Here is a 16,673-nt window from a genome sequence, read left to right as displayed (position 1 = left end):
TTTGGACGATCAATGGATCATTGTTGCATCGACTTATCGTGTCGCCCATGCCGCGAGATGGCGCATGTATGATCAATGACACTGAGGGTGGTAGATGTTGACTACTGCAGTGGCTGGTATTGGTAGGTTGTTCGGCAGCCATGCGGCAATCTGTCCATCCCCCCTGTCTCGGGCCCAGGATGTTATCACGATGACCTCTCAGTTCAATTGGGTGAGAATGTGTACACACCTCCATGGCACTCTTGGTATATACCCCGCCTGGTCACTGCTCTGTTGACTCCCGCATCTTTCGTTGCAACTTTGTGGTTCTCCTGGATTTCATCGTCTCACGATTTTCTCATTTCTCTTTTTCAGCCGTACACCACATCCTCTGCATGCGTTTCCATCTCACTTACCACACCAGAACCCTGAAATTCCAGCATGGCAGAACACGAACTTCAGGCTGCGCAGTAAAGATACCCTAATGAACCCAACAGGTCGATGTTAAACTTGGCTAATCTTTCCCTTCAGAATGCACGGCGAGAAACACAAAGAGAATGATGATTCTGTGAAAGCCGTCCACGACATCACCGGCGGACCTCTCACGACAGATTCTAGGGCTCTTCCCACCCTCAATGAGCACGGTTTCATCGGCGACGAGAAGAGGCCGCGTTCCCCGACGAGTGAGGACACCGAGATTGGCGAGACCGAGGATGGCATGGAGCCCAACGCGCACGAGAAGAAGTACCTCCGCCACGTCGGCGAGAGCCTTCCCTTTTCCACCTTCCTGGTCGCTTTCGTCGAGCTGTGCGAGCGGTTCACTTTCTATGGCTGTCAGGGCATATTCCAGGTAAAGGGCATTCTTGCAGCACTCACTCTCGCTCGTGGGGTCCTGCGGTTTGACTGACTTTTAGTAGAACTATGTCCAGCGCCCCCTTGATGGTTCAGAAGGGAGAGGCGCACTTGGTCTAGGCCATCAAGGCGCAACCGGGCTGACTACCTTCTTCAAGTGAGCAAGCCTCTTTCGTTTAACATCCCTGCTCTTGTTTCTTCGCAACTAACCAGCAAACCAGCTTCTTCTGCTACGTCACGCCGATATTGGGCGCCATCGTCGCCGACCAGTACCTGGGCAAGTACAGGGCCATTCTCTACTTCTGTGTTGTCTACCTGATCGGGCTTCTGATCCTCTTCACCACGTCGTTGCCCGTTTCCCTGCAGAACGGGGCCGGTCTGGGCGGGTTCATCACCGCCGTGATCATAATTGGCATTGGCACCGGCGGCATCAAGTCCAACGTCGCTCCATTGATCGCGGACCAGTACAAGCGCAGGAAGATGATTGTAAGTTCCGAACATGCAGTAACCAGAATGGAACAAAACAAGAATCTGACAGAAGCAAGATCACGACCACCCCCAAAGGCGAGCGCATCATCATCGACCCAGCCGTGACCATCCAGCGGATTTACATGATCTTCTACACCTGCATCAACATCGGCGCCCTGTCACTCCTGGCCACGCCGTACATGGAGCGCGACATCGGCTTCTGGTCCGCCTACCTGCTCTGCTTCTGCATGTTCTGCGCCGGCACCACCGTCCTCATTTTGGGCCGCAAGATCTACGTCGTCCGACCGCCCCAGGGATCGATCATCACGGACGCGTTCAAGGCAGTTTGGCTCATGATCAAACATCGCGACCAGAACGCGCCGAAACCGAGCTGGATGGCGGAAAGGGGCATTCACAAGACGGTCCCGTGGAACGATCATTTCATCGAAGAGTTGAAGAGGGCGCTGGTCGCTTGCCGGGTTTTTGTCATCTATCCGATCTGTAAGTCCCCATCCTCCCACAGCGAAAATGGAGTTTGAATGTGGGAAACAGCCAATGAAGAGAACAAGTGCTAAAATCCCCGGGCAGATTGGTGTGTCTACGGACAATTCAGCGGCAATTTTGTCACCCAAGCCGGTCAGATGCGAGGACATGGTATTCCAAACGATTTGATGCAGAATTTTGATCCGGTGAGTACACGGTGACGGGATGACTTGAACCCCAACGCTCACGAGCTGGCCTGCAGATCGCCATCATTGTCTTCGTGCCCATCTTGGACAGATTCGTATACCCTCTTCTCAGGAAGATGCACATCCCATTCCCACCAATCAATCGAATTGTCCTGGGATTCTGGGTTGCGGCCCTAGCTATGATGTACGCTGCAATTGTGCAGCATCTGATCTACAGGTAATTGATCGAAACGGGCGATGGAGACTATTGCTGACTAGAGACGACAGCTCTGGACCATGTTACAAGCAGCCACTGTGCGACGCGTCCATTGTTGATGGCGTCGCCGAGGGCAACAACGTGCACATTGCGATCCAAGCTCCAGCGGTAAGTGGAGACCAGATCGGCTTGTTTAGCAGCGTTCAATGACTGACCTTGCTGCACAGTATATGCTCATCGGTATCTCCGAAATCTTCGCCTCAGTGACTGGTCTGGAGTACGCATACACAAAAGCTCCTCCGAGCATGAAGTCGTTCGTGCAATCCATCTATCTCCTTACCAATGCATTTGGTTCGGCGCTAGGGGAAGCATTGACGCCAGTGGCTTATGACCCTGCCATTTTGTGGATGTTTGTGGGACTTTGTGTGGCGAGCTTCTGCGCTGGGTGCTTGATATGGGTGCTGTTCCATGGGCTGAACGAGAAGGAAGAAGAAATGAACGCGTTGGAGGATGATGTCGATGAGGAAGGTGGATATCGCAAAGGGAGCAAGGTTACATATTGATGGGAAGATATGGTAAGGCTGAGCACTCCGCACTGGCTGCTTTGACTTTTTGTGGTCAGAAAAATTGGAAGCGCTCGTTGAGGTTGCGATACGAGAAGAAGAGCGTCTAGACCAGTCCTCGGGGCATTTCCCACTGGAGACGAGGAGGTGATGGTTCGTGTCAAACATGGGTCTGGAGTGGTGGCTGGGGAGCTGTGTTGCAACAATGTGCAGGGGACAAAGATGGCTACACCTTCATCATTGGCTGCCAGAAACCACAACAATTATTGCTTGTCACACAAGAACTCCTTAACGCTGTCATTTTGAACACTCTGCATACCGCATCATGGATCGACAAGCACCGCGCTGCAAACCCCGCGTCGGCTTGAAACAAGGTACAAATCGTTGCAGGGTCAAGTGATCCTCGACGAATCTAATTGAGGTATCGCCATCGCCGAGCAATGGAGGAGCAGAGGCCGGGGAATAAGCGAGAGACACAAGCTCGCACCAAGGTAGGCTAAGTGTGCAGGCGTCGCAAGCCCGAGCTTTAGGCAAAAATGGTGATTCGTGAGATGCGGGATGGCGTCTGTACTGTTTCGAGGAGAAGTCCGTGCCGCATTGCGGGTGGCGTTGAGGGCGCAAGGACGGAGGGCGGCCGCAGGGATCAAGAGGGGAGTCGGGCACGCTACTGCGTCCTTCCTCTGTGCTCGTCACGCCGGACGCAAGATGAGGATCAATGTTTTGGGGTTGTTGGCCGATGGCTGATGGCTGATGGCTGCGACGGCCAACATCATTCTGGCAGAAATGCATGGGCGCAGGAAGGAAAAAAACAGGAATCAGCCCATCAATAATGAATCATGATCAGAAGATGCATGTGTCGCTGAGGGATCCGGCCTTCCCGCTGCCGGGGTTTGGAGCCCACCAGCCCTCACTAAACGGCTTAGGCGGTGCTAGGCACCTGGACGGCGAGTAGCTTCTTTAACTAAACCGGATTTCAGCAGGTGCAAGAGCTGCAGCCTCCCGCCCATGACCACTGCAAACCTGATCACCAGCCCTCCAGCCCTCCAATATTCTTCTGCCGCCCAGCGCCCGCAGTCTGTCCTCGGACTTGGTATTGCGAAGCCGGATTGGCACCAGCTTCCCAACTGCGCCCATTCTCGCCCTCACCGTCACCCTACCTTCACCTTCACCTTCTTCTTCTCCAGCTCCTGCATTGCTAACCGTATATCCCTCACTCTTACCTCCTTTCCACCATCCTGTCCATCTCGAGTTTTATCCTCCTGAAGCAGCCACATCACATCCTCCTTCATCTTACTGGGGATGCTGCACCCGAAGCCGCCGTATTGAAGACTGCGCACCCGCCCTCTGCCCTCTGGGCCAATCCGTTCTCCGCAGCAAACGTTGCTTCTTCCCCTTGAAACACCCTCCCCCTTCACCTCAGGCCTTTGTCACTCGATCCGCCTCGTGTGAGAGAGGATCCAGGCCCATACCGCACGCCGAAGGACCAATCCTAATCTCACCCTTGCTTCGATTGATCGTTCCATCACTCCTCCTCGATAACGATCGACATCACAGTCGACCGCCACTCACTCCTCCCTATCCTTTCGAGCTCGTCACCTCTCCTTTTCGTCTCCCTGTTCATGTCTTTGCCCATCAGCGGCCGATTCGAGGAATAATCACTTCTTCCCTCCTGTATCCGCATTCGCCGGCACAGCTTAGATGCTCCCATCAGCACCCAGTTGCGCACCCACAATCTGCACGCTGACTACCTCTCGGCCGTCGACTACTGTGCCTTGGCTGTCATATCTCATCTAAGATGGCCACTTCGACATCAACTACCACGACGTCGCCCACTGCGAGCGCAACGGGCAACGCTGGAAACAATGGAGGCTCTGGTCCCAGTTCGCCACTGCTCTTTTTCGTGGCTCTGGGCTTTGGCGTTGTCTTTACGAATTTATGGTGAGCCTCAAAATCGTCATCAGGCGTTCCTATATCATCTAATCTTTTTGTGTGTCTGTCAGGATCATCGTCGGTGTCAAATACTGCTTCAGATACAATCAGCGCAACCGACAGCGCATGAATGGCGAGGACCCAGACGGAGTAGATCTTGCTGCCATGCCTCGACAACACCGCCGCAGGCGCGAGAAGAAGCTGATGACCATTGAGGAAGTGAACGAAAAATTCCCTCTGACAAAATACAAGACATGGCGTTCCAATCGTGCCGACGAGGGCTTGCCCACTGCTGGAGGGATCACTACTGCCTCTCGCCCAGCTAGCATACGCGATACTCAACGGGATTCCAAAGACTCGAAGGACATTGAAGCTCAGGAATTGGCGCATGCGCAAACAAACTCTACGGCCGAGGAGAAACCTCCCGAGCATGGCGAACCAGAGGTCGTGGAAGCCGAAAAGAGTGACCTGGAAAATCGGCCAGTCACGCCCTCTCGTCCCAAATCTTCTCCTTCTACAGTGACGCCCGGTACTCCTGTGCATAAAGTGACCAGTCATGACGATGACGACGAAGACGAAGAACGCATACAAACGGCTCTTCCTGCCGAGCAGTTGCCCGATCCTGGCGACGCTTGTGCCATATGCATCGACAATATCGACGACGACGATGACATTCGTGGGTTACATTGTGGTCACGCATTCCATGCCTCGTGCGTTGACCCTTGGTTGACATCACGGCGAGCCTGCTGTCCCCTTTGTAAGGCGGATTACTACGTCCCCAAACCTCGACCCGAAGGTGCCGAAGTGAATCCAGCAAACCTGCAGCCACCGCCGACGGCGTTTTCGATTATTGGGAATGGTCGACCGGGTCGAAGACCTGCAATGATCATCCCGGGTCGATTCATGAGTATCGTGTATCATGATCGCGATCGCCACGGATTCCCGCTTGTAGTGCGTGCAGAGCGGACAGATCAGTCAAACCTAGACCAAGGTCGACGGCGACAGAGAGACAGATTGCCGAGCTCAAATACCGCTGCCAGCACCGAAGGAGGAGATACTCAATCATCATGGAGATCAAGATTCGGCTTGAGAATGCCGGGTCGAAGTCGACAGGCACAGACACCACCGGCGGCTCCGGAAGCCCTGCCCACCCCTTCACAGCTTGAAGCTGGAAGATGACAAGAACTGAACCCCAGAAGCGACGATAATGATATGAGTTTACGATAATCCTGACGAAGGACTTCTTGGCTTTTGTTGGGTTCCCCTGGCCCTTGGATAGGTGACAAAAGGTCTTGGAGATGCATGAGCGCGACTGAGGACTCTGCCTGTATGATGCCGGGTTTGCCGCGCGATAGAATGTTTGCATGGCATGAGCAATAGCCGCAAATTTTCACGTTTACAGCATTTGGCTGGTAAAGCCGGGCATAACACTTGCACTGCGTTGAGGAGTGAACAAGAACTACTGCGATGGATCTTCTTGGGATGGATACCTCGGGATATGATACCCCCGTCTCCATTTCTTGGCTATGTGGCATATTGTATCTTTAGTCTCCCAGACTGTACTTGGACCTAAGACCAAAATGGACTATTTTCTTGTGTTTCTAGTTTGTATCGACTCGGACTTGATTGCGTTTCGAGGTGGTGGTGTCGGCAGCTCTGTGAACGACATGCGCCGGCAGAGGACTCATCAACAGCTCCCTCACGTCCCTCTGCTAAAGGTCTATTCTCCCTTTGCACAAGTCGGCCATACAGAAAGAGTGCTTGGGGACAGGGGAGAGGCTACCTAGATAAGTTGAGACAAGCACGTGACAAGGCTTTCTACGTTGGATCATAGCGCCACAAGGTGCGTTGACTGGGACGGTGCGAGGTACGGTCAACCGTAACTACGCAAGGGGAAATATAGCACTGTCGAGACACACGCAGTGCAGGCAGAGGGCGTTTCACTCCCTGTATCCTCAATGTCTGGGGCAAACTTGTCCTCTCTATATTGGGATTGCATCATTCAACCCTTGGGCTCGTGCACTCCTGTTTCATCGGCTATCTAGACCATCCGATGGGAATCGTCCCATTGCTATGCGGGCATAGAAGGCGGGTCGCTTGGGTGGTGAGTGACATCCTCTGTGTAAACTTTCCAGAAGAGGTTGTTGTCGTCGTCTAGACAGATCCATCTATGTTGGTGAGTATGACATTTACCTTGGTCTTTACAACTCTCCTCACTTGGTTTGGGATCCAAACCCCGCTTCCGGCAAGGCTGAGACCTCCTAAAACTTGGTTACAGGAGGGTCCAAAGAACGGAGAACAGGAAGTACATGAATCAATGACGATAAAGCATGGAGGCGACAGTGGGTCTCTCTACATTGGCTGCAAGCCAACTGGCAGGTTTCCCGCGTCCGTTATTACAGTGTCCTACATGGAGAAGGCGGGGGAAGGGTTTCAGTGAGGAGATGTGATGCTCATATGGCTAAGATATACAGATGCATTGGATGGTTAGTTGCTGGCTGTATTATATCATTGTCAGCGTCGCCCGCAACAAGATTGTCGACTTGTCCGCTGCATCGGCATCCTCACTTCTCATTCATCTCCTCGTCTCTCCTGGCGCCGGCAGGCCTCTTCTCCACGCTGGCCTCGACGTGCTCGGTCATGAGCTCCTTGACGTGCTTGATGAAGATGACGGCGACGATGGCCAGGGCCACGAAGGGGATGATGCTCGCCCACGCCAGGCGGTACGCTCTCGCGTAGGCCCAGTCGCGGGCGTCCAGGGCCTGGTCCAGGATCGTGGCGTTGAGGCCGCGCACGGCGTCGAACCCTTCCCCGGCCCCGATGGCCTCGAGCAGGTCCGGCACCGAGCTTGCCGGCAGGCCCGCGCCCGTGGCCGCCCGGGTCACGTCGCGGGCCAGCGTCGCGTCGATCTTGCCGTTGATGATGGCGTCGAGCACCGCCGAGCCGAACGCGCCGCCGATGGCCCGCGCGGACAGCGCGAAGCCCGACGCCGTGGCGATGAAGGCGTGCGGCGCCGCGAACTGCACCAGCGCGAGGATCAGCGTCAGCGGCCCGGCCTGGCCGATCCCCGCGAGCACGGCGAAGGCGTATTGCGCGTGGTTCTCCGTCGGCTTGATGGTCGCGTAGCAGATGCACACTACTAGGAAGACGGTGTAGGTGAAGATGAGCGGGTTCTTGAGGTCCTTGTACTTGGTCGAGTAGAGACTGTGACGCCACATGTGCGGTTAGATACAATCAGGCGCTGATCATGAGGACAAAAGGGAGGAGGGCTTACACCATGGGAATCGAGAAGCCGATAGTTGGGAGCTGGTACGCTAGCTGGCGGATGGAGATTTGCCAGGACGTCGTCTCCCATCCGAGATTGAGAATGACTTGGGGAGTCACGCTGTTGACGGCGCTGTAGAAGATCCAGCTGTGTCCAAGTTAGTTGGGGTGTTCGAGGTCTTGATGTCCCCATGGACACGAGTGAGGGACTTACCCTTCCACCGCGAAGGCAAAGACCGCGAGAGGGAAGTTGTAGCCATTCTTGAACATGACCTGGACAGAATAATCAGCGTTGTGGATGCAGTCTACCTGGTAGCAATATCTCTCACATGAGCAACAATGCCATCAGTTCTTCCTTTCCACTCTATACCAACGTTAGCCAGTTCCGTCAACAAGAATTGGAACGTTTCTCGATGGACACTTACCATATATTCCGAACAATATCAAGAGAATCACGCCAACGACGAGCGGGGCGATGACATGGGCGTCGTGCCATGCATACGAGCCACCAGTCCAGTCCAGAGCCAAGATAGTCAGAGTGGCGCCGCCGACGAAGAGGACAGCTCCGATGGGGTCGAGAGACCACAAGACTTCCATAAAGGTCATCTTCGGGTAGTCAGACCGCCTGGGCGGGAAGTAGAACGCCAGCAGCATGAGCACGGTGGCGCCGTGGAAAGCGGCTTGCATCCAGAAGATGTTTCGCCAGCCGTCCTTCTCGACGTTGGTCACGGCGCCGGCACCAAGCTGTCCAACACTTCACAAAAAAAAAAGGTTTGTGTCAGCGGGGGCTGAGCAAAAGCAATCAGCAAAAGGGGGGGAAACAACACTTACAGGCCTCCAAAGGCACCGCCGAGAAAGTTGGCCCCGTTGGCTATGGCACGGTACTTCAGGGGGAGGACTTCGGCCGGGATTGCGACTATGATGCCCAGGGACGACAATCCCACTCCGATGAGAATCCCTCCTCCTATCAAGGTGTTCATGGAATGTGCCGTGGCCGACACGACGGACCCAACGAAGGCGACCGATAGTTGAATGCAAGCGAGGTATTTGCGGTCCACCACGTCGGACAGCCGGCCTATAATGGGACAAAGAACGCTTTGCACCAGCAGCGGACCCTGAACACAGTTATCAGCGTTTTGAATCCCGGGTCGACCGAAAACGAAGAAAATGCGTCTACCTGGATGATCCAGCCGGCCAGACCGGGATGGCCCAAGTCTCGAATGATGAAGGCGATGACCGAGCCCGCTGCAACGACTACGAACACCAAGGTCAAGTTGCTGCTCGAGGTCAACAAGAAGAACCTAGCTAATTGCTCTAGGGGAGGGTTGTTACCCAAACATGGTGACGAGCACGACGAGCCATGATCGCCAGCCGAGCGCTACATGCGTGTCGTCCAGATGAGAATCCGTCCTGGCAATGGTGTCGTTGACCTCCTTGACATGCTCGAAAGTCGTCTCGTGGTGCTCGCCCAACGGCTTTTCCACGACCTCAACTGGAGCCATCGGCTCGTTCTGTCCGGAATGCACTGCTCCGCTCATGATCACAGATTTGCAAGGTAGATTGGGGAGAGACAGAGAGAACTACGCAGTGGAAAGAGATGCCACGAGAGCTGTAGAAGCTGACCTCGATTGTGTCAGGGGAGGATACCTCAGGGAGCTGATATGATTGCAGAAAATGACCAGGCTACCACGTGTCGGTACCGTGCCGAAGACTCTGTATCGGCAGTTGTTCGACAGGCATCTGCGAGCTTGATGATTCGTGCCTCAGCTCGACGGGGAATCTCCGCATCTGGCTTCGTGGCCTACTCTCCGAGCGTTATAGAGACCACCGGGCATGGTCGCAGGGGAGATGGCAGGCGGCCTGGCAGGATACCCAAGGACCAAGCGCCGCCCGTGGAAACACATCACCACACGATCCTTACCGTTTCGGGCAAAGCCAAGGCCCGCTACCAGCCGACCTAGCCGTTCCGAGCTATCACGGCATCTTCATGATACGTCCATCTCCACACACTGCGGGGGAGCCTTCCCCAGAGTTGTGTCCCCCCGCCTCTGGGGGCAGGTCGGCAGTTGCTTCTGCGCGAGGGGATAGCAAGGCTCTAGGTGACTGTGCCCTCGGGTAAGCATAAATAGGTTCCCCAGTGGCTTGGAGAAGGGGGTGTCAGCAAGCAAAGCATTTAGCAAACGCGAGCCGCCTGTTCACCGCCCATCCAGCCAGCCGTCCAGCCCCCTTAAACCTCTTGGCTGGTTATCCCCTTAGCCATCTCTCGCCTTGTTTCTCTCTGGGCGACATCTTGTTTGGACGACAACTCCCTGTCACCATGGCACTTTCGACGCCGCTGACTCAGCAGGCGGTCTCGCCTGTCTACCTGGCTGTTGCGGCCTTCGTTACTATCGTTCTCTATCTGTTTGTGCAGAGCAAGAGAGCCCGACTGGACCATATCCCCGGGCCATGGCTGGCCAAGTATACCAACCTATGGCGCGGGTTCCAGGCATGGAAGCTGAACCACCACAACGAGGGCGTCAACAACTACCAGATCAGCACGATCGGCCGGTACGGCGACGTGGTTAGAATCGGCCCCAAGCATGTCCTGGTCTATGACCCCGAGGCCATTGACGTGATATTCGGCTTCCGGGAACGCCTTGACAAGGCAAGTACGGCCCAGTCGAGTTTTGCCTCCTGGATTAGAGTGTTTTTCCATACTTCGTTCTTTTAAGATGAGGTCCCTTGCCCCAGCTAATCCCGAAATCATCAGGGCCCGGGCTACAAAGTTTTCGTGATGACCGGTAAATAAAAACCGCCCGACCAACAGAAGGTTTTCAAGAATGGGCAAACTCACAAGTTTCACAGGCACTGATCAGACCGCCCTGGTCAGCATCAAGGATGAGAAAACCCACGGAATCTACCGACGGCCCATCGCCCATGCCTATTCGTTGTCGTCCCTGAAGGGCTACGAGCCGTACATTGACGAAACCATCGAAAAGCTGATCAAAGAACTCGACAAACATGACGCGGACGGCACGCCGATCAACATGACCCGTTGGCTTCAGTACTGTGAGTCCAGGATCCCGCCCTACCGCCCTCACCGGTCTCACAGGTGGTTCTGACATCGCGTCTAGGGGCTTTCGATGTCATGTCCAAGATCTCGTTTGGCGAGCCGCTCGGCTTCCTCGACCACGGCAATGACTTCAACGGCATGATCCAGGCCCAACGGGAGAACTTCCGATACATCAGCGTGGCCAACAACTTCCCGTTGCTCGACACGCTGACCAAGCGCAACCCGCTCCTGAAGTTCGTGACCAAGAAGCCCAGCATGTTCTTTACCTTTGCCCGGCGCGTCGTCAGCGAGCGTCTCGCGAAGGCCTCCAAGGACCCCGAGGCGCAGTCCCAGGCCCGCCGCCACGAAGACCTCCTGGGCAGCTTCATCGCGGCGCGAAAGGCGTATCCGTTGATGACGGACCTCCGGATCACGCACCTCACGGCGACCAACGTGCTGGCAGGCGCCAACAACAGCGCCCGCGCCATGGACGCCACCATCCACTGGCTGACGGAGCACCCGGAGGCGCAGGAGCGGCTGCACGCCGAGATCCGCGGGGTCAACATGGCGGCGATGAAGGAGGTCGACACCGAGGGCCCCGCGGCGCTCGAGCTGGCGCTGAAGATGCCGTACCTCGACGCCGTGATCCAGGAGTCGTACCGCCAGTTCGGCGCGCCGGCCAACAACCTCGAGCGCGTCGCGGGCAAGACCGGCCTGACCCTGCCCAACGGCACGCACCTGCCCCCGGGCACCGTCATCGCCATGAACGCCGCCTCGATGGCCATGCTGCCGCACGTCTTCGGCCCGGACGCCCGCGCCTTCAACCCGGAGCGCTGGATGCAGCGGGCCGGCGAGACCGAGGACGAGTTCCGCGAGCGCAAGCTGCGCATGCACCGCTCCATGCTGGTCTTTGGCCACGGGAGCCGCAGCTGCATCGGCAAGAACATTGTCCAGCTGGAGCTGTACAAGATCTGGGCCACGCTATTGAGGATCTACAAGGTGAGTTTTCTCCTTCCCTTCTGGTACCACCATTCGCCCCCCATCACATCGCCTTGCGCAGTGACGGGAAAGAAGCGTAGTGCTGACCGAGCCTCTCAACTCCCAGTTTGAACCCGCCGAGGTGAAGCTTCACCAGGTCATGGCGATCCCCCGACGCCGGGAGCAGCGGAGTGAAAAGTCGGTGGAGATTTGATGCCCGTTCGACACCCCTTGTTTCTTCTTTTTCCTTTCTTTGCTCAAATCCCTCAATCGTCCGCGGGACTCGGAAACGGGGTGTTGGGCCCAAGGATAAGGGGGAGGAAGAGGAAAGAAGAGGGAGTGCCACAGTCAATGAAACCCTGCTCAAACCTCATATCACGATTTCTTTGTTTTTTGGTCTTTTGGAGACAAGCATCTCCCCCTCCTTAGCTAGGTGCCTAGTCGAAAGCCCTTCCAGCTCTTTAATCCCTGAAACCCCAGCATCGGTAGAACCCCCACCCCAGCATTGGTAGATAGAAGCGTTTTCGATACCGAGATAGGAATGCATCTTGCCCACTTTCCATGAGATTTTTCTTTTTGGTTTAAAGCATCAAACGTTTCTTGCTGGTAGCCATTTCCACTTGCTGCTGGAAACCACTTAATAGGGCTAGATGGAGGTTTGAGTCTCGCCGGAATGCACTTCTAACAAGAATATCTTTTGAGGGGAGTCTCGATATCAGAAATTACAAGGTGTCTAACTCTAGAGTGGGATGTCTCTTCGGAATAATACACAGACTTTTGGGGCCCCAAGACATAATGAATAAATTGAATCAACGCTCTTTTTTTTTTCTTGCTTTCTTTCACACATCCGTCGCGCTCTTCTGCTCTGCCACGTCCGTGGACTCTTCGGCGTTCCTGGCCTGCTCGCCCGCGCGGGTCTTCAGGCTTCGCCACTCGACGAAGACGCTGCCGAAGATGGTCGCCGCGCAGGTCGCCGCGATCAGGTAGAAGACGTCGACCAGGGCGTCGTTGTAGTCGGCCAGCAGCGTCCGCAGGTCGCCGCCAGAGGCCAGATTGCGCAGGTCGGTGGCGCCCGCCTGGGTTACGGCGCCGGGGTCGATGCCGGGGAGGTTCGTCAGCTTGGAGACGAGGCCGTTGAGGAAGAGGTTCTCGGCCACCGGCAGGAAGATGGCGGAGCCCAGGAAGCGGACGAACATGATGACGGCGGAGCCGGTGGCGATGTCGGGGCGGTCAAGGATGGTCTGCACGACGTTCAGCCCTTGCTGGGCGCCGAAGCCCAGCCCCAGGCCCAGCAGCACCTGGTAGCCGATCCACTTCGGGTGTTCGGTGGTTGCGGTAAAGGTGGACAGCAGGCCCGCGCCGACGGACGTGACGACGGAGCTGAGGATGAAGAACGGCGTGTAGTAGCCCACCCGGCTGATGATGATGCCCGAGGAGATGGAGGCAACGACCGAGGACAGCACCAAAGGGAGCAGCATGATCCCCGATTTGACGGCGTCGACACCCTTGATCGCCTGGAACCAGATGGGGAGGTAGTACACCGTGGCCATCATTGCGGCACCGTTGAAAAAGGAGAACCATATGGCGGCCGCCACGCTGCGCTGCTTGACGATCCGAGGAGGCACGGTGCCGTCCTCCTGCTTCCAGAGTTGGATCCTAGCAAAGGCAAGGCAGAGGACGGCACAGAGCACAAGGAGAACGATGATCCGAGCGTCATCCCACGGGTATTTGGTTCCTCCCCATTGGAGAGCCAAAATCAGACAGACGATGCCGGGGAAGAAGACCAGGTTGCCCACTGGATCGAGCTGCTTCAACTTCCCCCAGAGCCCAGGAGCTCGTGCATCCAGCTTCTGGCTGGAAAGCCGCAGAACGAACATGGTGACGACAACGACCACCGCCCCGATGGGGAGATTGATATAGAAGCACCATCTCCAGGTGACGTTATCGGTGAACGCACCTCCGACCAGAGGGCCGATGACAGACGCAACCGCAAAGACGGCCCCAAAGGCACCCTGCCAAATCGGTCGTTGCTGCAGTGGAACGGTGTGGAACATGATGACCATGACGCCCGAGAACATGCCCGACGCTCCAAGGCCTGCAATGGCGCGACCAACGATGAAGGCTGCAGAGCTCGGAGCCGACCCACACACAGCAGAGCCGACTTCAAAGAGCACAATGCCAGCAAGGAAGATGGGCTTGACCGGGTAGAACTTGTAAACCTTGCCCATGAGAAGCTGGAAGCTACACATGGTGAGCAGGTAGGCACTGCCATACCAGCCAATGTCATCGATAGAATGGAACTCGTCGGTAATTCGCGGAATGGCGGTGGATATAATGTTTTGGTCCTGTTATTGAAATAGCTGGTCAGCAAGGGACGGCACAGTTCCAGCGTAAAGGCTGCGAAGAAGGTGGAATTACCAACGTGACCAGGAATATTGACAGGTAGACAGCGACCATGATCACAATGCGCTTGTGCATGCTAGGATACCCATCGGCTGTTCCAGCACTCTTTTGCTGCGCATGGTCCTCTGGACGATGGTCGCCGTCGCGGGAAGAGGTTTGCGACATGGTGGAACGACTGATCTGACCGTGGTCGAAAAGGAAGGGACGGACGTCGTGAGACAACTCAGAGGTTCCATCTCTACGGACCTGAATACCTGGCTTCTTAAGTATCAGGTTCGTTGGTGGACGCCTGCTGTGGTCGGACTGGCCCCCTTTTCCTAGTATTCGCGTCGCTGCTCGGCGCTCAAAAGTTCAGTTTTGGACTTCCGAGCGCCGAGATCAAGGCCGACAAAGTCAATAACAACGCTTCGATTCTTGCAACAACCTCTCTCCGACCACCGGGGATCTGTCCAGCGAGAGGCGTAGGTGAATGTCCACGATGTCGCGACCCCTGACCGAGGACTCGGTGGTAGCGGATGAAAATGGCAGAGGCTTCTCCTGCTTGGGCTGTCGGCAGCGCAAAATCAAGTGCGATCGCCAGACGCCCTGCTCCAACTGTGTCAAGGGAGACACACCATGCAGCTTCGTTCCGCCGGTCCGCGGCAAGCGGAAGAGAACTAAGCCTGCCCGAGAAGGACTGCACGCCAAACTGAAACGATATGAGGAGATGCTCAAGTCATACGGCGCAAAGATCGAACCGTCTCTGGACAGTGATACGTCCGATGTCGAATCAGCCCCCAGGTCGGATGCCGGCATCCCCAAAGACGCTGAGCCCCAAACCGAAGGCGACTATGGTGCTTTGAGGGTTGATGTATCCAGATCGAAGTTCGTCACCCGGGAAGGGGCCTCGAGATATTTCGAAAGGTATGTTCCTGGCTCTCCCATTCCAGGAGGACTATTTCTAAAGTACTCTCTATAGCGCTCTCTGGTCGAACTTGGGAGACAAGGTGAGACCGACGACCATGTCAAGCAGCTCTCCTTCTAACCAAATGCCTATAGTTTCGCCACCCAGACGAATATGCCCCTGATGGGCTACTGGACGAGGCCAGTGGAAACGAATGTGCCCTCCTCCTAGGTCCGCTCGACCAAGGAAGCCTTCATCCCAGTCCCGCCGACACCTCAAACCTCGTCGATGATTACCTATCCATCCAGGTCTTGCGTAAGATGAAGGACATATATGCGGACCGAGTTGATCCTGTGATGAAGATTCTGCATATTCCGACCTTCTGGTCCTCGTTGACGAATGCACTGCAACATCCACAAGAGACCCCGAACAGCCTCAAGGCGGCAATGTTTGGCTTCTGCCTCGCTACAGTCAGCGCCCTGGACGATGATGAGTGTCAGAGTCTGCTGGGGGGACCGAGACCGGCCATGCTTGCGCGATATCGAACGATAGCTCGGCAGGCATTGATGAATGCCGGATTCCCCCACACTTCGAGCGTCATGACCCTTCGAGCTTTTTCCTTGTTCCTTGTAAGTTGCGACTCGAGAATGTTCCCGTGGTGTATGTCCTAACTCGAATAGATTGGCGTGAGGACTTCCCTGCGACACGATACTCAATACATCCTGTCAGGAGTGGCTGTACGGCTTGCGCTTAAGATGGGTCTCCATCGTGATGGCGAATCGCTTGGTCTGTCGCTTTTCGAAACCGAAATGAGGCGTCGGCTCTGGTGGCACATTGTGCATATCGACTTCCGCGCCGCCGATATGTTAGGCATGAGACCGTGCCGGGATCTGTCCATCGGAGACACCAAAGTGCCCTTGAATGTCGAGGACGAAGAATTCGGTCCCGATATGGTCGAACCCCCACTTGAGCGAGGAGGGATCACCTCCATCGTTCTCTGCCTCGTCAGATGCGATATCATCGAGTTCCTGCGCAAGCTCGCCCCTCCGTTGTCGAATGGTGTTCACTGGGACACCCTCACGAGCCCTGATATCACGACCGCCAAAAAGGATGGCGTGATAAGCCAGATGGAAGATCTCTGGGAGAGAAAGTATCTCCGTTATTGCGATCCATCCAATCCCCTGCACACCTTTGCCTCCATCATGATGCGGTCCTGCATATGTAAGATGAAGCTCCTCGCCCACAGTCCGCGACGACGGATTGCTGGGCGCCGCGTCAAAATCCCGCAGACAGAACGGGAAATCGTCTTCGCGAACGCCACTAAACTGTTGGAATATGCAGTCCTGGTGCGGGGCAACCAGGGATTGCAGAAGTACGCGTGGCGCACCGGCACGAGCTATCTCTGGGATACGATGCTCTGTGTCCTCATTGAGGC

The 16,673-nt window shown here is 55.7% G+C and overlaps 3 protein-coding genes across 3 annotated transcripts; 2 read left to right on the top strand and 1 right to left on the bottom strand.

The window, feature by feature from the left end:
• Positions 1–511: 511 nt before the first annotated feature.
• On the top strand, positions 512–2,881 carry PV07_10992 (uncharacterized protein; the record flags this gene model as incomplete). Its single annotated transcript, XM_016398380.1, has 8 exons — positions 512–829; positions 897–988; positions 1,053–1,317; positions 1,377–1,800; positions 1,888–1,988; positions 2,045–2,205; positions 2,256–2,352; positions 2,412–2,881. 8 exons carry the CDS (start codon positions 512–514, stop codon positions 2,745–2,747), a joined length of 1,794 nt encoding a protein of 597 aa, XP_016242942.1. The 3' UTR covers positions 2,748–2,881.
• An 873-nt stretch (positions 2,882–3,754) lies between these two features.
• Positions 3,755–6,281, top strand: PV07_10991 (uncharacterized protein). Its single transcript, XM_016398379.1, has 2 exons — positions 3,755–4,685; positions 4,748–6,281. The coding sequence occupies exons 1-2, from the start codon at positions 4,543–4,545 to the stop codon at positions 5,853–5,855; spliced, it is 1,251 nt and encodes a 416-aa protein (XP_016242941.1). The 5' UTR covers positions 3,755–4,542; the 3' UTR covers positions 5,856–6,281.
• Positions 6,282–12,791: 6,510 nt separating this feature from the next.
• On the bottom strand, positions 12,792–14,520 carry PV07_10990 (uncharacterized protein; the record flags this gene model as incomplete). Its single annotated transcript, XM_016398378.1, has 2 exons — positions 12,792–14,297; positions 14,371–14,520. The coding sequence occupies 2 exons, from the start codon at positions 14,518–14,520 to the stop codon at positions 12,792–12,794; spliced, it is 1,656 nt and encodes a 551-aa protein (XP_016242940.1).
• Between the last annotated feature and the right edge of the window lie 2,153 nt (positions 14,521–16,673).

This window comes from Cladophialophora immunda, assembly GCF_000835495.1.
Source record: "Cladophialophora immunda strain CBS 83496 unplaced genomic scaffold supercont1.7, whole genome shotgun sequence".
In the NCBI taxonomy this organism is placed as follows: domain Eukaryota; kingdom Fungi; phylum Ascomycota; class Eurotiomycetes; order Chaetothyriales; family Herpotrichiellaceae; genus Cladophialophora; species Cladophialophora immunda.
This window is presented reverse-complemented; position numbering and strand designations above follow the sequence as displayed.

Bases quoted from the DNA above. Each gene is read 5' to 3' on its own strand.
- PV07_10991 (XM_016398379.1), top strand. From the start codon at position 4,543: ATGGCCACTTCGACATCAACTACCACGACGTCGCCCACTGCGAGCGCA. The intron at 4,686-4,747 runs GTGAGCCTCAAA...TGTGTCTGTCAG, and splicing joins GTTGTCTTTACGAATTTATG to GATCATCGTCGGTGTCAAAT.